Genomic DNA, 15,511 nt, shown 5'->3' on the forward strand with positions numbered 1-15,511 from the left:
GAACTTCACTGTCGTACGAAAGCATGTCCAGCTTGTTCATTGCATAGGAGTAATATTCTATGGAATCAGTGATAATTTTTAAACATTTTGCACAAGGAGAGTTTTTATAGATATACACTATTTAAGTGCCACAAAACTGTTCGAATTAGAGCACTCAGAACATAATGTGAGAAAATGCTTAGGAAGCAAGAGGGTAAAATTGACTGGTCACTTGTGCTGGATAGTATAAGGGTAGACAGTGCCTGTGAAGCCTTTGAATATAGATTCCTTGATGTGGTGAATGTGATGGCTCCCATTGCACAGGTCAGAGTAAAGCAGAGATCTAGCCCTTGGTTTAATCATGAGATTCTAGAATCTATTCAAGCAAGGCCTTTAAGAAATGTAAATACTCAAGAGCAGTCTGATTTTCTCCAATATAAACGTCACAGAAAGGAGGCACAAGGCAGGATGAATGAAGCAAAATGGTTACTTTGCTCATAAAATCATTGAGAACAAATTTGACCCTAAAAAGCTTTGGAAATCATTTAAGGATCTAGGCTGTAGTAGTACTACCAAAAACAAACTAAACAGTATTGGACTGAACATCAGGAGGGAGATGATATATGAAAAGCAGAGGTGGCCAATTAATTAAACTATTTTTTTACTTCTGTTGCCAGCAAGCTGGTTAGCAAGCTGCCAACCAGTTCTGGTTTGTATGGAAACGACCAAGTCAAGAAGTATTATGTCGAGTTAGGGGTTCAGCCAAACTCTTTTTCTTTTGCAAAGGTAGCAACAGCCAAAGTAGCCAGTATGCTAGCAGAGCTTGAATGCTCCAAAGCCACAGGCCTGGATAATATTCCTGCAAGGTTTCTTAGAGATTCTGCTGAGCAAATTGCCCTTGTATTAGGCATATCACTAATCTCTCTCTTGAACAATACCTTTGTATAAGAAGGGGATAATGTCACACCCTGACCATAGAGAGCCCTTGGTTCCCTATGGTGTTGTAGGTTGGGGTGTGACTAGGGGGTGTTCTAGTCTTTTCATTTCTATGTTGGTGCTCTTGGTATGGTTCCCAATTAGAGGCAGCTGATGTTCCTTGTCTCTAATTGGGGATCATACTTAAGTTCTCCATTGTTCCCACCTGTGTTGTGGGATATTGTTTGTGTTAGTGTGTTTAGCAATACGGCTTTCGCGTTTGTTTTATGTTTGTTTATGGTTTTGGTAGTTTCACTTTGGAACTCAAATCATGCCGCGCCTTGGTACGTCTCTCATCACAATCGTAACAGAATATCCCACCAAGCAAGGACCAAGCAGTGTGTGACGGAGGTAAAGGAGTTTTGGACCTGGGAAGATATCATGGGAGGACACGAGACCCTTCCTTGGTGGGAGTCGCAGAGGACTTAGGAAGGACAGCGACGACGCAGGGGACCGCGGCCACAGAAACCCCAAGATTTTTTTTTGGGGGGGGGGGCGCGAGGGGTGGTCGGCCAAGCCAAGGAGAGAGCCAGAGCCCGCCTGGGAGTCAATGGAGAAATGTGAGGAGGGATATCAGAGAATTACTTTGGCGAGGAGTATGCTGCAGCGCAGGCGTGCTGAAGAGCGTGACACCAGTCCGGAGCCATCTGTGCCAGCTCTAATTGCAAAAGTGTTTTCTAATGATCAATTAGTTTTTTTAAATGATAAACTTGGATTAGCTAACACAATGTGCCATTGGAACACAGGAGTGATGGTTGCTGATAATGGCCTCTGTATGCCTATATAGATATTCCATAAAACATTTGCCGTTTCCAGCTACAATTGTCATTTACAACATTAACAATGACTACACTGTATTTCTGATCAATTTTATGTTATTTTAATGGACAATTGTTTTTGCTTTTCTTTCAAAAACAAGGACATTTCTAAGTGACCCCAAACTTTTGAACGGCAGTGTACATGTTCCAAAAAAGGGAGAAATATTTGTATCAGGGTCCACCTGACATTGTAATACTCTTCTCGAAATAGCTGAGTCATTCTGATCTATACAATATATTTCTACCTATAGAATATATTTCTATCTATCTGAATGTTCTGTAACGTTGTTACCCTCATCAACCAGGCATCTATGATGGGCTTAAACAACAGTGGTGTTTCATTCAGCTATCAATGAGTCTTGGGGAATTTCCTCTCCAACACCAAATGAACAATATCTATCTAGATCTCTACCATATTCCCAAGAAAGCAGTTGTTTCTGGTCAATGGTCAATTATGTGTGTAATTATCAATCGCAATAGTTTAATAGGGAATGAATAGCAATTAGATTGCAGGACATGGAGAGATAGAACCTGCAAAGATTGACATCCATTTAATAATTTATTCAAAGACATCAGCTGTGATAACATCATTTCCAGTACATTGGGAACGCCGTTACAAAACATGGATATGGACACACAGTCGAGATACAGTCAGACCTATGCCTGTTAATCTAGTTTTAGTTTTGTCAAAGGAGACTGGAATAACACTTTTCTTTCATAAATTGTATTCAGAGATAGATTTTGAAGTAAGAGGGGGTACAAACAAGAAGGCAACACAGCAAGTTATATTAGCGCACCCAGGAATTGAACCCCCGCCTGTAGAGGTAATTTGTCATCTGGAATTGGCAGCTTGACGAGATTCTGGTACTTGATATTACAGGTTATATAGTTCATTTTGGGGTGCAAAATTCTGTTAACTTTCCCACTTTCCACACATCCCAGTTACCAGAATTTTGCAACCCTAGTTAGAATGCTGTCCAGGTTTGAGATGCTCAGCCTCACTTCAGCATTCACTGGTGAGTCAGAGCCAGAGGATTCTTCCACCTCTCCAGCAGTCACCTTCGTCTGATGGGCAGAATGGAAACAAGATAGAAGCATTATTAGCTACTTTGTACATTTGTTATTGTTACCTCAAGTGTTATATTAACAACAAATGTATTGCTACAACCTTAGTTTATTAGTGACGTATAGGATTTAAATGCATGTTTCATGAAAATACATGTTTCTTGAAGTACACCTTGGACAAGTAAGCCTTGTCTGAGCCGTAACAGCCCATAGGGGCAGGAGACTACAGTATGTCTTGATTCTGTAGCATGAGGCAGCTTGATGTACAAGGCGCTAGTCTTTTGCTTGTACAAGACATTAGTTGTCGCAAGGCCTTACCCCCAATACATCTCTTTAATGCTGAGTGCCAAGAAGAGAGGCATCAGTTCCCATTTTTAGAGTCTTTGGTATGACTTGACTGTGGGTTGAACCCCCACCCTTCCAATCTCAGAGTGGACACTCTAATCGAAGACAGTACAGATTAAAGATAGGCAGATACTGTTTCTCCAATAGGCAATGTCATGGCGACTTTGGCTAGCTAAACTGATGTTCAGAAACAGGTAATCAGGTCTAACAGCCTTCTGTGGTCGAACTGTGCATGTGCAGGCCATCAAATCAAAGGCACTCCTTCGATATAAAGTTATTTTTGACGAAAATGAAAAAGTGTCTATTGTCACTTCCACTAGGTTGGAGTAATAACATGTTCAACTACTTAAGAAATTGGCTCGAATCTAGGTTGTCCTTTACATTTAGAGAAAATTAGCAATTGAATTTTTTTTTAAACTTCTCTCATTGACTTCTCAAACCCCAAACCCCGCCCTGGTCTGCTTGGTCTGTTTCGCAAGTGTTCCTGGATGTCTCGCGATGTTGCGCATCTGGATTTAGAAACTCTGTGCTCTAACCACAAGGCCACTGAGTTGCCTCATGTTTCATGAGAAAACGTCATTAAAACGTGAACAATGGATAAAGGTTCATTTGAGAGCTGCCTTGGAAATTTGGAAATGAGTCATCTTTATTTGAGGGCAATTCGTTCAAATACATGATGAGGGTTATAAGGCCAATCACACTGTCAGAAATGAAGTGGAGAGGAGGAATAACTGTGAGAATATACCAGTGGAGTATCTGTTCTTGTTGATGTGGCCATTCCATGGAAAGGGACTGAATGCTGTGAAGGGGATTTAAAATGAGAGAGCAGGTGAAACACTTGCAAAGGTATATCAAGGTCCATAATACATTTCTTTGTGACTGCGATGTAGTCTGTGCAATCTACAATTGCGAGCACTAAAACCTTTTTATAATCTGGTGCCACGGTACATGTTTTTGTGACAAACTATTACTATACTTATGCCAAACTATATTATTGGATATTACAGTTGTTGTTCCTGCCAAAACCAGCACCTGGATCTAGGTGTGCTCCTGTACACAGGGCTTTATATACTGCTCAAAAAAATAAAGGGAACACTTAAACAACACATCCTAGATCTGAATGAAAGAAATAATCTTATTAAATACTTTTTTCTTTACATAGTTGGATGTGCTGACAACAAAATCACACAAAAATAATCAATGGAAATCCAATTTATCAACCCATGGAGGTCTGGATTTGGAGTCACACTCAAAATTAAAGTGGAAAACCACACTACAGGCTGATCCAACTTTGATGTAATGTCCTTAAAACAAGTCAAAATGAGGCTCAGTAGTGTGTGTGGCCTCCACGTGCCTGTATGACCTCCCTACAATGCCTGGGCATGCTTCTGATGAGGTGGCGGATGGTCTCCTGAGGGATCTCCTCCCAGACCTGGACTAAAGCATCCGCCAACTCCTGGACAGTCTGTGGTGCAACGTGGCGTTGGTGGATGGAGCGAGACATGATGTCCCAGATGTGCTCAATTGGATTCAGGTCTGGGGAACAGGCGGGCCAATCCATAGCATCAATGCCTTCCTCTTGCAGGAACTGCTGACACACTCCAGCCACATGAGGTCTAGCATTGTCTTGCATTAGGAGGAACCCAGGGCCAACCACACCAGCATATGGTCTCACAAGGGGCCTGAGAGTCTCATCTCGGTACCTAATGGCAGTCAGGCTACCTCTGGCGAGCACATGGAGGGCTGTGCGGCCCCCCAAAGAAATGCCACCCCACACCATGACTGACCCACCGCCAAACCGGTCATGCTGGAGGATGTTGCAGGCAGCAGAACGTTTTCCACGGCGTCTCCAGACTCTGTCACGTCTGTCACGTGCTCAGTGTGAACCTGCTTTCATCTGTGAAGAGCACAGGGCGCCAGTGGCGAATTTGCCAATCTTGGTGTTCTCTGGCAAATGCCAAACGTCCTGCACGGTGTTGGGCTGTAAGCACAACCCCCACCTGTGGACGTCGGGCCCTCATACCACCCTCATGGAGTCTGTTTCTGACCATTTGAGCAGACACATGCACATTTGTGGCCTGCTGGAGGTCATTTTGCAGGGCTCTGGCAGTGCTCCTCCTTGCACAAAGGCGGAGGTAGCGGTCCTGCTGCTGGGTTGTTGCCCTCCTACGGCCTCCTCCACGTCTCCTGATGTACTGGCCTGTCTCCTGGTAGTGCCTCCATGCTCTGGACACTACGCTGACAGACACAGCAAACCTTCTTGCCACAGCTCACATTGATGTGCCATCCTGGATGAGCTGCACTACCTGAGCCACTTGTGTGGGTTGTAGACCCCGTCTCATGCTACCACTAGAGTGAAAGCACCGCCAGCATTCAAAAGTGACCAAAACATCAGCCAGGAAGCATAGCATCTGTGGTCCCCACCTGCAGAAACACTCCTTTATTGGGGGTGTCTTGCTAATTGCCTATAATTTCCACCTGTTGTCTATTCCATTTGCACAACAGCATGTGAAGTGTATTGTCAATCAGTGTTGCTTCCTAAGTGGACAGTTTGATTTCACAGAAGTGTGATTGACTTGGAGTTACATTGTGTTGTTTAAGTGTTCCCTTTATTTTTTTGAGCAGTGTATTTATGTATTGCTAGGACATGTTAGGGCCATGTTGCACACGCTTGCATTGTGGCAATTGTTCTACTAATACCACAGAACAACCAAATCTCATTCACCGGATACTTCCGCCATCTGCGTTTTGCACAGTCAACCTGGGGAACTTTTTAGTGCCCTCAACTGTATGACTAACGAGTAGAGGTGGCCCGTCATGTTACCTTGACTCTAGCTTTGCCAGCTGGCTGCTGGATGTTGTTTTCTCCACCCACAGGAATAATCTGACAGGAGAGATTATGAGGAGAGGATGAGAGAGCCAGAATCACCATCATGGGTCATTGACATCAAGGTGTGAACACTTAAATGGGATGAATTTGGTGCATTAAGATATCTAGGTGTACGACACTACAAGACATACTACTGATACAACAGTAATGATATACCTGCATCAACATTGGAGCCTGGGGGCCTCCGATGCAATTTGCCTGTGGCAGAACTGCAAATAATGGTACAACCTGTAAAGATATGTTTAAACAGTCACACTGTAACACTGATTATTTTCAATAAATACTCGTGATATCTCTAGGCTTCTGGTAAATGTTAGAGAAGCGAAGTTGGACAAAGGAGACAAACCCCATTGGCTAGTTGAGGAAGCTGTCCCTGTTGTAGTGGCATGCCATTGGATGCTCCCACCTGTCCTACAGGAAGTGCCCCACCCTGCTGAAGAGCACCAATGGGGACCAGCTGGGGCATGGCAGCCTGACCAAGTGCACCTGATTGTTGAATAAGTAATGATCCACCAACTGGTACCACCTGTTTTGCCAATAAGAATAGTTTAGACCTGGAGAAACAGTTTATATTAGAAATATGACATGTGAGAGAGGTAGCCCATAGTACAGATGCGCTGGTTCAAAAGTTACTTTTTAAAATGCCTGTACTGCAGCACCGGTGCATCGTCTATGGCTCTCTAGTAAGTTTGCTTGCAATCATCTAACAAAAACCTATGTAATTAAATATATAGGTTATATTTCTGAAATATGCCACTGATGGTGTAGTTATATTCACTTTGCTTTTTTTTTAACCTGTGCTGCAGCGCAGGGACACTTTTTAACCACCCACACTGTATACGTACCTGTGCCAGAAAGGGTTGCCCATTTAAGGCAAGCCCATTCATAACCCCTGGGTTAACAGCATTACCGACCATGCCTCCATTCACAACTCCTCCATTCCCACCACCACCCTGGGGAGTAATGCACATTATCCTATTACTTAGCTCATAACGCCTTAACTTCTCTCACTGAGTCATACTGTCCACACTATTTATTTATACTGTATATGTATTGATACACTATGTATTATATTGTATTTATGTATAACATTATTGTAAAAGTTACTCTCAGTGATTGTAAAGAAGCTCAGAAAGTAGATGTATATTAAGACAATTTTATCAACAATGTCGTATTGTTAAGATGTTTAAGAAACACACAATACCTCGCCACTACCTGAAGACTGTCCTCCAGCCGCCACCTACAAATGAAACCAGGAAAGCACAGTGGACGCTATCAGACCTGGGTCTCAAATTCTTGAAAAAGAATTTCATATACTTTGTGCCTGTTTGAGCTTGCCTACATGTAGTTAAATTAACTTTAAAAAGTCCCAAAACTGGAAACCCTGAATCTGAATGTGCCAAATCAGGCACTACTAGCAAACTCAAGCAAAAGCTCAATGTATTCGAAAGGATGTCCAAGTACTTGAACCCAGGTCTGGATGCTATGGTAGCTACAGTATTGAATAAATATTAAAATGTGTCTTACCAGGAGAGCCATTGTCTGAAAGATGATCCACAGCATACAAAACATGTTGCTCTGCTTTACCATACAAAAAAGAAAGTCAGAAAAGCATCTCATTGTTGGAAACATATAACCGATAGGAGCAATAACCCTGTGTCATGAATTTTCAATCAATACAAAATCAATACTTGAAATGTGATTAAATTGCATGAAGGCTGTTCCATGAAAATGGTTAAGTTGTCATCTGTCATACCTTTGTGAATGACGGCAGTTTTTCCGCTCACAAAGACACTTCTGAAGATGACATGTTGTTTCTAGTTTCGCTCTTATAAAGAGCCACTTCCTCCATGTCCACTGGTAACAGTCCAATCAGAATACAGCTCTAAATGTTGATCTCACAATTGTGGCTTGCTGACCCAAAGAGGGCCTTATTCAAAATCACATGGATTGCAAACCCAGACCAGGAATCTGAACCATATTATCATATTACGATTATGTCCTTATTATAAGCCTTTGTTGGATGAGTCAACTGTTCACCTGTGGTGGCTGTGTAAAATAGATGCCGGTTATTATTTTCATCCAAACTAAAAGAGACAAAGCATCACCACTGACGTAAAAGTGACATCACCAACCACAACTTATTACAGTTACTTCCCTATTATGTCATTGTACAGTACAAATGATCAAATAAGAATATAAAAGAAGGCTTGAGTGTAATTCAGTGTAACCTAAAAACTAAATACTGGACTAGTTTCTCTTCATTGTATCAATTTATCATAGTGCATGAAATAACTTTATCGATGAAAATTTCCTCGCGGGGATCAATAAAGTTGCATTCAATTCAATTGTGCATAAAGTAAAACAATCAAACAGGAATGTGATGAGATTCGATGAGGTCATAATTACGTTTATTAGAATGGTTAGTGAAGTAGCTATATCAGGCAAGACATAAAAAACAGTTACAGCATTCAACTCTTAGTAATTCTGTCAACATCACATGTTCTACTACATTTACTGCCATTTACATTTTTCCTTTTGACATAATAGAAATAAATACTCTATTCAAGCTCAATTTATTTTGAGAGTCAATTATAAATGGTTTCCATACAAAAAAATGCTCCCACATACAACTATAGCTTTTATATGTTTAAAATAAATACTGTAATATTTTGGCCAAAAAGTAAAGTGATCGGTTTCACCTGCATAGAAGTCAATTTTTGTTTTGTTTTCTGTCATCTACAAAAAGCACTCGTAAACTTTCCCCCTCTTGGAATGTGTTCATAACACTGATATCATTGTTAATTGTTTAAAAAATACAATCTCATCACCTACTCTACTAGTACCACTATCAGCTATACAGTATCTACATACAGTATCACAGAACATCCACATATTTATAGATCCAAATTTGCTCTACCTTGGTCTGATTTAATGATCGGACCTTTTTTTTTTTTTTACATTTTCCCCTAAAATTACATACCCAAATTTAACTGCCTGTAGCTCAGGACCTGAAGCAAGGATATGCATATTCTTGATTCCATTTGAAAGGAAACACTTTGAAGTTTGTGGGAAATGTGAAATTAATGTAGGAGAATGTAACACATGAGATCTGGTAAATAATACAAAGAAAAAAGCATATTTTTTTCATCATCTTTGAAATGCAAGAGAAAGGCCACAATGTATTATTCCAGTTCAGGCGCAATTTTGATTTTGGCCACTAGATGGCAGCAGTGTATATGCAAAGTTTTAGACTGATCCAATGAACCGTTGCATTTCAATTCAAAATGTTGTATCAAGTCTGCCCACATGTGCCTAATTGGTTTATTGATACATTTTCAAGTTCATAACTCTGCACTCTCCTCAAACAATAGCATGGTATTATTTCACTGTAATAGCTACACTGTAATAAGACAACATGAACTATCCTCCTCTTCCATCTATGACATAAGACATGGAAGGACAGTGGTCCATCCTCACTTTTACTTTTTAGTCAATCGTACTTTGCAGTAGCATGGTGGAACCGGCCTGATTACTGTGTTCACCATTTTGTTTTACTGCACATATAAATCTGGGCTTTCTCCAATAGATGGGAGTTTTGGACAAACCAAGAAATGACCGGTCAAATCAGCGTCCTCTCAGAAAACTCACCCCCAAAATCCTGTGCTTTGAATTAGGTCGTCCTCTGATTGGTTAAAGGTGATCTCATCACTGACAAGTTAGGTTTGAATAATGCCTCTCATTACAGACATAGACTCAAACAGTTTCAATAAGGACCAATGCCAGACTGATATGTGAAGTTAAATAGAATGGTGAACACAGCGATCAGGCTGGTTCCACCAGGCTAACTTTACAGAACATCCCAAAAACATACAGTTGAAATCAACACAAGTGACTCTCGAATTAAGGTATGTGGTTCTGCCATGATTGAAGGTTATCTTGTTAAATGCTTATTTAAGCTGGTTGGTGGATGAGGTACTGATTGGACTCAGAAGAGCAGGTTGACATCCATGTCCTCTGCAGAGGGGGAAAATGGAAAATCACAAAAGATGACGTCTTTACAAGAGTTTAGAGTGCAGGGTCATACTATTAAACATGTGTGAAAGCACATGACCATGGTCCTTCTGTAAGCTATAGTAATGCAGCATTCATTCATTCACTCACATCTAACTACTACAACTATCACAACATTGTCACGCAAGCCTCATTCTTTGGCCATTGAATTGCTTTCACTTTGTATAAGCCTGCCACTCTTACCATCCTTGATGCCGAAGCAGTGGGTCCACTCCCTAAAGGACACCTGTTTGTCTTTGTCTGCGTCGCACTCCTGGAAGAAGCGGGAGGTACAATGCTCCATGGGGACTAACGGGACCCTCAGGGGGGCCAGCTCAGAGTGGGACAGGAACCTGGATAGGAACACCAGTGTCATGTTCATAAGCTTATGCAATGGAGAACGTTTTGAAACATTTTGCAACAGAAAACAAAAATGAGTGTCTCTAATTGTGCATTACTGGCATCTAGATCACCAACAAACTAACATGGTCCAAGCACACCAAGACAGTCGCGAAGAGGGCACGACAAAACCTATTCCCCCTAAGGAGACTGAAATGATTTGGCATGGGTCCTCAGATCCTCAAAAGGTTTTACAGCTGCACCATTGAGAGCATCCTGACGAGTTGCATCATTGCCTGGTATGGCAACTGCTCGGCCTCCGACCGCAAGGCACTACAGAGCGTAATGCATACGGCCCAGTACATCACCGGGGCCAAGCTTCCTGCCATCCAGCACCTCCATACCAGGCGGTGTCAGAGGAAGGCCCTAAAAATTGTCAAAGACTCCAGCCACCCTAGTCATAGATTGTTCTCTCTGCTACCTCACGGCAAGCGGTACCGGAGCGCCAAGTCTAGGTCCAAGAGGCTTCTAAACAGCTTCTACCCCCAAGCCAAAAGACTCCTGAACAGCTAATCAAATGGCTGCCCAGACTATTTGCATTGCCCCCCCCCACTTCTACGCTGCTGCTACTCTCTGTTATTATCTATGCATAGTCACTTTAATAACTCTACCTACATGTAAATATTACCTCAATTACCTCAACACCGGTGCCCCTGCACATTGACTCTGTATCGGTACCCCCTGTATATGTCCCCGCTACTGTTATTTACTGCTGCTCTTTAATTATTTGTTATTCTTATCTCTTACTTTTTTATTTTTTTATCTTACAGTGAGGGAAAAAAGTATTTGATCCCCTGCTGATTTTGTACGTTTGCCCACTGACAAAGAAATGATCAGTCTATAATTTTAATGGTAGGTTTATTTGAACAGTGAGAGACAGAATAACAACAACAAAACTACAGAAAAACGCATGTCAAAAATGTTATCAATTGATTTGCATTTTAATGAGGGAAATAAGTATTGGATGTTGGATGGTGAGCCGTGCATTGCATGACGTGCAATTTTGTGCTGTTCCTATCAGGTACATGTTAAAGATATTATATTGTAATTGTATTATTTTGATAACTACATTCCCCAGTGAACAAGCACCAAACCAGCGGTAGGTTGTTGGTTGCAAAGCACTTGCGTGAGTGCAGAGTTGGATGGTGAGCCGTGCAATTTTGTGCTGTTCCTATCAGAATAAAGCTCCATGACTGGTGCTACAAGTTGGAGTTTGTGCCGATGATTGATTGTACACAACGCAAGAAGAGTACTGTTACACTGCACTAGGCGTGTAACTTTTTACAGATGCTCATATTAATTTCAATGGAAGCTTGGCGTAAGCAAGAGGCTCCGCAAGAGGCTCTTGCTTCTCAGTGTAAAATTATGTTCTGGTTCTTTTTCATGATAATGACATCTACAAAAAAATGCATCTTTCTCATGAAGTACTGTACCTGTCAGAAGGGTGCTGGTCCATCTGAGCAAACTGCCAGTGCACGGGATAGATGTACATGTTGTAGTTCTTCTCAAAGTCCTGGGCCAGCAACTCGATGGGGTGGTCGCCGGCATGGAGGCGCCTCTCACTCTCGTGGATCTTTCTCACCTGGGAGATTGACATCATCATCATTTATGGTCACACATGAATAATAAAGTTTTATTGAATTGAATATGAATATGTGCTAAGAAGAAAATCAGATGTGATGCGCTGGTGATTTTATGTCTTTATGTAATACTATCAGTCACTAAGAATGCAGTTGGTTAAACTTCATAAAGCCCCTTTAAATGTGTCACGTCCTGACCATAGTAAGTTGTTATTTTCTATGGTAGAGTAGGTCAGGGCGTGACAGGGGGGGTTTTCTAGTTTAGTTTTTCTATCTTGTTATGTTCTAGTTTTGTATTTCTATGTTGGGTTGTTCTAGTTGTTGTATTTCTATGTTGGGCTTTGTTTGAGATGATCTCCATTTAGAGGCAGCTGGTCATCGTTGTCTCTAATTGGAGGTCATATTTAAGTTGGTGTTTGTCCCACCTTGGTTTGTGGGAGATTAATTTTGAGTAGTGTATGTTTCACCTCTGCGTCACTGTTTGTTGTTTATTGTCATTCAGTTTATTTATGTATTGCATAGTTTCACAGTATAAATAAAATGTGGAACGACACACACGCTGCACTTTGGTCCGCTCATTTCTACGACAGCCATGACAAAATGAATATGAATTATTTAGAAAATATAAATAATTGAACTAATATAACCCCTTTATAGATGGTATGTCTAATGTGAAGTGTTACCCTCAAATTTTAAGCTTATAGTTAAGGGTGTCCATACGAGGGTTTTTTCAAATCTAGGGATCCAATGATATTCAATTAAATAAAAATGCATAAAAATGAAATCCAAATAAAAAAATATATTTACTCACTCTAATGCGTTGCTTGGGGATGAGGAAGCCAGGGGACATAGAGTCATGTTCATAGAGATGCAGCAAGACGTTCTTCAACCAGTCGCGCATACGCAGAGGAAACTGGACCAGTTCGGCATTCATACACGGTGCTATGACTAACAGAGAGAGCAAGGTAGGGGAAGAAAGAGAGAGAGTGAGAAAGAGAGCAGAGGGAGAGACAAGGTAAGATGAGAATTGAGAATTAAATACAGAGTGAGAAACAGATGAGAGAGAGAAATAAAAAGATAGGGAGTAGAAGAAATGTACAAAAATGTGTTATACTTTATGTAGCTATTTCATGTTAGTTACTGTATTGGTCAGAAACTGTAGAGGTGGTCTGACTATAGCTGTCTTACATTTGCAGGGTCCAGTGTAGTCCAGGTGAAGTCTATGGCCTCTCTTGGTGCCTTCCAGGTTGCACTTAGTGGCAAAGAGCTCACAGGACGTGTCGTAGGTGACATTGTCAGTTCCACATACCTGCATGAAAGAAAAATGACTTCATGAGTTATGGATGTAACAAAAGAAAATGCTTCAGATAAAGACATTGTAGTGATCCTGCTCTTGGTAAGCAACTAAGCATCACAGAGTTCCAATAGAGTGAACTCTATTGGAACTGAGGCTAGCGCACCTGTCTTAGGAACAGAGGTCTGCAAATACAATTCTAGCCAGAACCAACAGCTCCCCAATGTTGATAGAATATCATGTCAGGGTTGTACCTACCATTGTTAGATTCGTGGCATGTTTCCTTCAAGTTTCCTCGAAATACAGATGTAGGATCAGAATACCTATCCAAATCTTAACTTTTATAGAGGCATAGTTCTTTGGTACCGATGTTATCAATTGCCATGGATACCTCTGGAACTGTCATTGCGCACACCTGGCCCCTATTCCCACTGATTGTATTTGTATATCTGTGCCCTTTGTTCACCATAGTGGGGTCGATTATTGTTACAATGTTTGTTGGTGCGTGTGAGTACCTGTGCTGTGTGTTTTGGGCTTTCGTGCCCTTGTGGATTGCTCAGATGATTACGGGTCTTGTCCCGTTTGATTATCATTGTGCGTTAGTGGTATTTATTTGAGGTACTCCCCGCTCTTTTTGGGGGGTTTCAACCCTGTATTTTTGTTTCTTGTTTGTTTGGTCTTCGTCCCGGTGCCTTTACACGGCACGCCATAATTTGCATTCCTGAGCCTGTCTACCGAATCTCTTCATACCAACGTGACATCAATTTCCATGGTTTACAGTTCCTGACCCTAATAGCAACTTTTCCCAAATGTTTTTAAAGGAACTCCTTTCGTATTGTTTATGTTTATTCGACAGGATAGAGAGAAAGTGCTAGAGCAGTGGGCCAGGTTCAACCCATACTCGCAGCAGTACATACTGCATAGTATTGTAACGACCCTGGGTTTATAAGCGCGGATATCGACTCTGCCGCTCAAGCATGCTTTTGCGCGCTGGACTTCGGGCTAGAAGGTCGAGGGTTCGAGACCTGCTCCCTGCCTGTTTCATTACATTGGTGTCAGAAGTGGGATCGGACCTTGCATCCACGACAGTGCGTGTGCTTGGCCAGTGAATGCGTTCCTATAAGAAGTAGAGTCGCAATCTAGCGCGAGGACGTGCTCTTTGAAAGGAGGGAGTAGTGTAACGAGCCTGGGTTTATAAGCGTGGATATCGACTCTGCTGCACGAGCATGCTTTTGGGGCACAGTCAATAGCGCGCTGGACTTCGGGCTAGAAGGTCGAGGGTTCGAGACTTGCTCCCTGCCTGTTTCATTACAGTATATTTGATTCAGAGGCAACGATTTAAAACTCTGAACCCCACCAGGCCACCCCAATGACCACTGTTCATACTCACATGATCATAGTCAGTGACACTCTGTGGGCAGGCAGAAGGCTCCTGACACACACACATAGGCTTCTTCTCCTTGTTGAGTTTACAGATCTTTCCACGTTTACAACGGAAGTTCTCACAAGGGTCTAAAAGAGAAAAGAAATTACCTAAACACACTCATGCCCTATAATTTTATATCAGTGGAACATTGATGTGAATTTTTTTGGTTTATTTTCTGCTAGATTCACTAAGTCATTGTATTTATGCTTTGTTCATGTGTTATTAATGTTTTAATCATGTCTTAATCATGATTTACAAGTATGTACTTTCCAGTGGTTATAGATGTCAATGGAAACCCCAGCACTACCACCACAGCCATTACCCCCTGCATTCCATTGCCATTTGAGTTTGTACAGTGCTCGAATTCAACATGAGCTCTCATTGACCCCTTAATCCAGTGGAGGCGAGAGGGGGTTTGTTTTGGTAGCGTGGCACTATTCTTCTGGGAGTGTTAGTGAAAGGGCCCAGTCAGCAGATTCCTAGTGTGTATGTGTGTGTGTGTGTGTGTGTGCCTTGCTGAGATTGACACTTTACCGGCAGCAGAGGCTTGGGGTCTGTATAGGCTGGCCGCCAAAGAGGGCCTGGCGCTGGGGTAGAGGTCCACTGTCGCCTTGATCTGGACCGGGTTCATTCCCACCAGAGGAGCCTGGGTAGGAAACAGAAGGTGAAATCACAATAGAGGTCAAC

The 15,511-nt window shown here is 41.9% G+C and overlaps 2 protein-coding genes across 5 annotated transcripts in view; both read right to left on the reverse strand.

Moving 5' to 3' along the window:
* Window positions 1–2,318: 2,318 nt before the first annotated feature.
* LOC106610035 (uncharacterized) lies at window positions 2,319–7,892 on the reverse strand. 3 transcript variants are annotated; one of them, XM_014209150.2, is made up of 9 exons: window positions 7,829–7,892; window positions 7,600–7,653; window positions 7,277–7,312; window positions 6,918–7,025; window positions 6,419–6,598; window positions 6,229–6,300; window positions 6,007–6,066; window positions 3,928–3,981; window positions 2,319–2,837 (listed from the first exon to the last, which is right to left on the reverse strand). In XM_014209150.2, exons 2-9 carry the CDS (start codon window positions 7,642–7,644, stop codon window positions 2,715–2,717), a joined length of 678 nt encoding a protein of 225 aa, XP_014064625.1. In that variant the 5' UTR covers window positions 7,645–7,653; window positions 7,829–7,892; the 3' UTR covers window positions 2,319–2,714. The 3 variants fall into 3 exon arrangements, with proteins under 3 accessions (XP_014064625.1, XP_014064626.1, XP_045579178.1); XM_014209151.1 differs by having other exon boundaries at window positions 7,600–7,650; window positions 7,829–7,865; XM_045723222.1 differs by lacking the exon at window positions 7,829–7,892 and having other exon boundaries at window positions 7,600–7,818.
* Window positions 7,893–8,475: 583 nt separating this feature from the next.
* The window catches only part of LOC106609991 (SPARC-like protein 1), a 28,570-nt gene continuing 21,534 nt past the window's right edge, over window positions 8,476–15,511 (reverse strand). For both annotated transcript variants that reach the window (XM_014209077.2, XM_045722639.1), the window contains exons 5-11: window positions 15,359–15,470; window positions 14,789–14,910; window positions 13,293–13,413; window positions 12,916–13,052; window positions 11,958–12,106; window positions 10,330–10,478; window positions 8,476–10,089 (exon numbers count right to left, since the gene is read on the reverse strand). In XM_014209077.2, coding sequence (XP_014064552.1) covers window positions 10,061–10,089; window positions 10,330–10,478; window positions 11,958–12,106; window positions 12,916–13,052; window positions 13,293–13,413; window positions 14,789–14,910; window positions 15,359–15,470 — 819 coding nt within the window. In that variant the 3' untranslated portion in view covers window positions 8,476–10,060. The remainder of the gene's footprint in view (window positions 10,090–10,329; window positions 10,479–11,957; window positions 12,107–12,915; window positions 13,053–13,292; window positions 13,414–14,788; window positions 14,911–15,358; window positions 15,471–15,511) is intronic.

Source organism: Salmo salar, chromosome ssa08, assembly GCF_905237065.1.
Source record: "Salmo salar chromosome ssa08, Ssal_v3.1, whole genome shotgun sequence".
Lineage (NCBI taxonomy): Eukaryota > Metazoa > Chordata > Actinopteri > Salmoniformes > Salmonidae > Salmo > Salmo salar.

Bases quoted from the DNA above. Each gene is read 5' to 3' on its own strand.
- LOC106610035 (XM_045723222.1), bottom strand. From the start codon at position 7,704: ATGTTTCCAACAATGAGATGCTTTTCTGACTTTCTTTTTTGTATGGTA. The intron at 7,313-7,599 runs GTAAGACACATT...TTTCATTTGTAG, and splicing joins TTCAGACAATGGCTCTCCTG to GTGGCGGCTGGAGGACAGTC. The intron at 6,301-6,418 runs GTTTGTCTCCTT...ATATCTTTACAG, and splicing joins TTCCTCAACTAGCCAATGGG to GTTGTACCATTATTTGCAGT.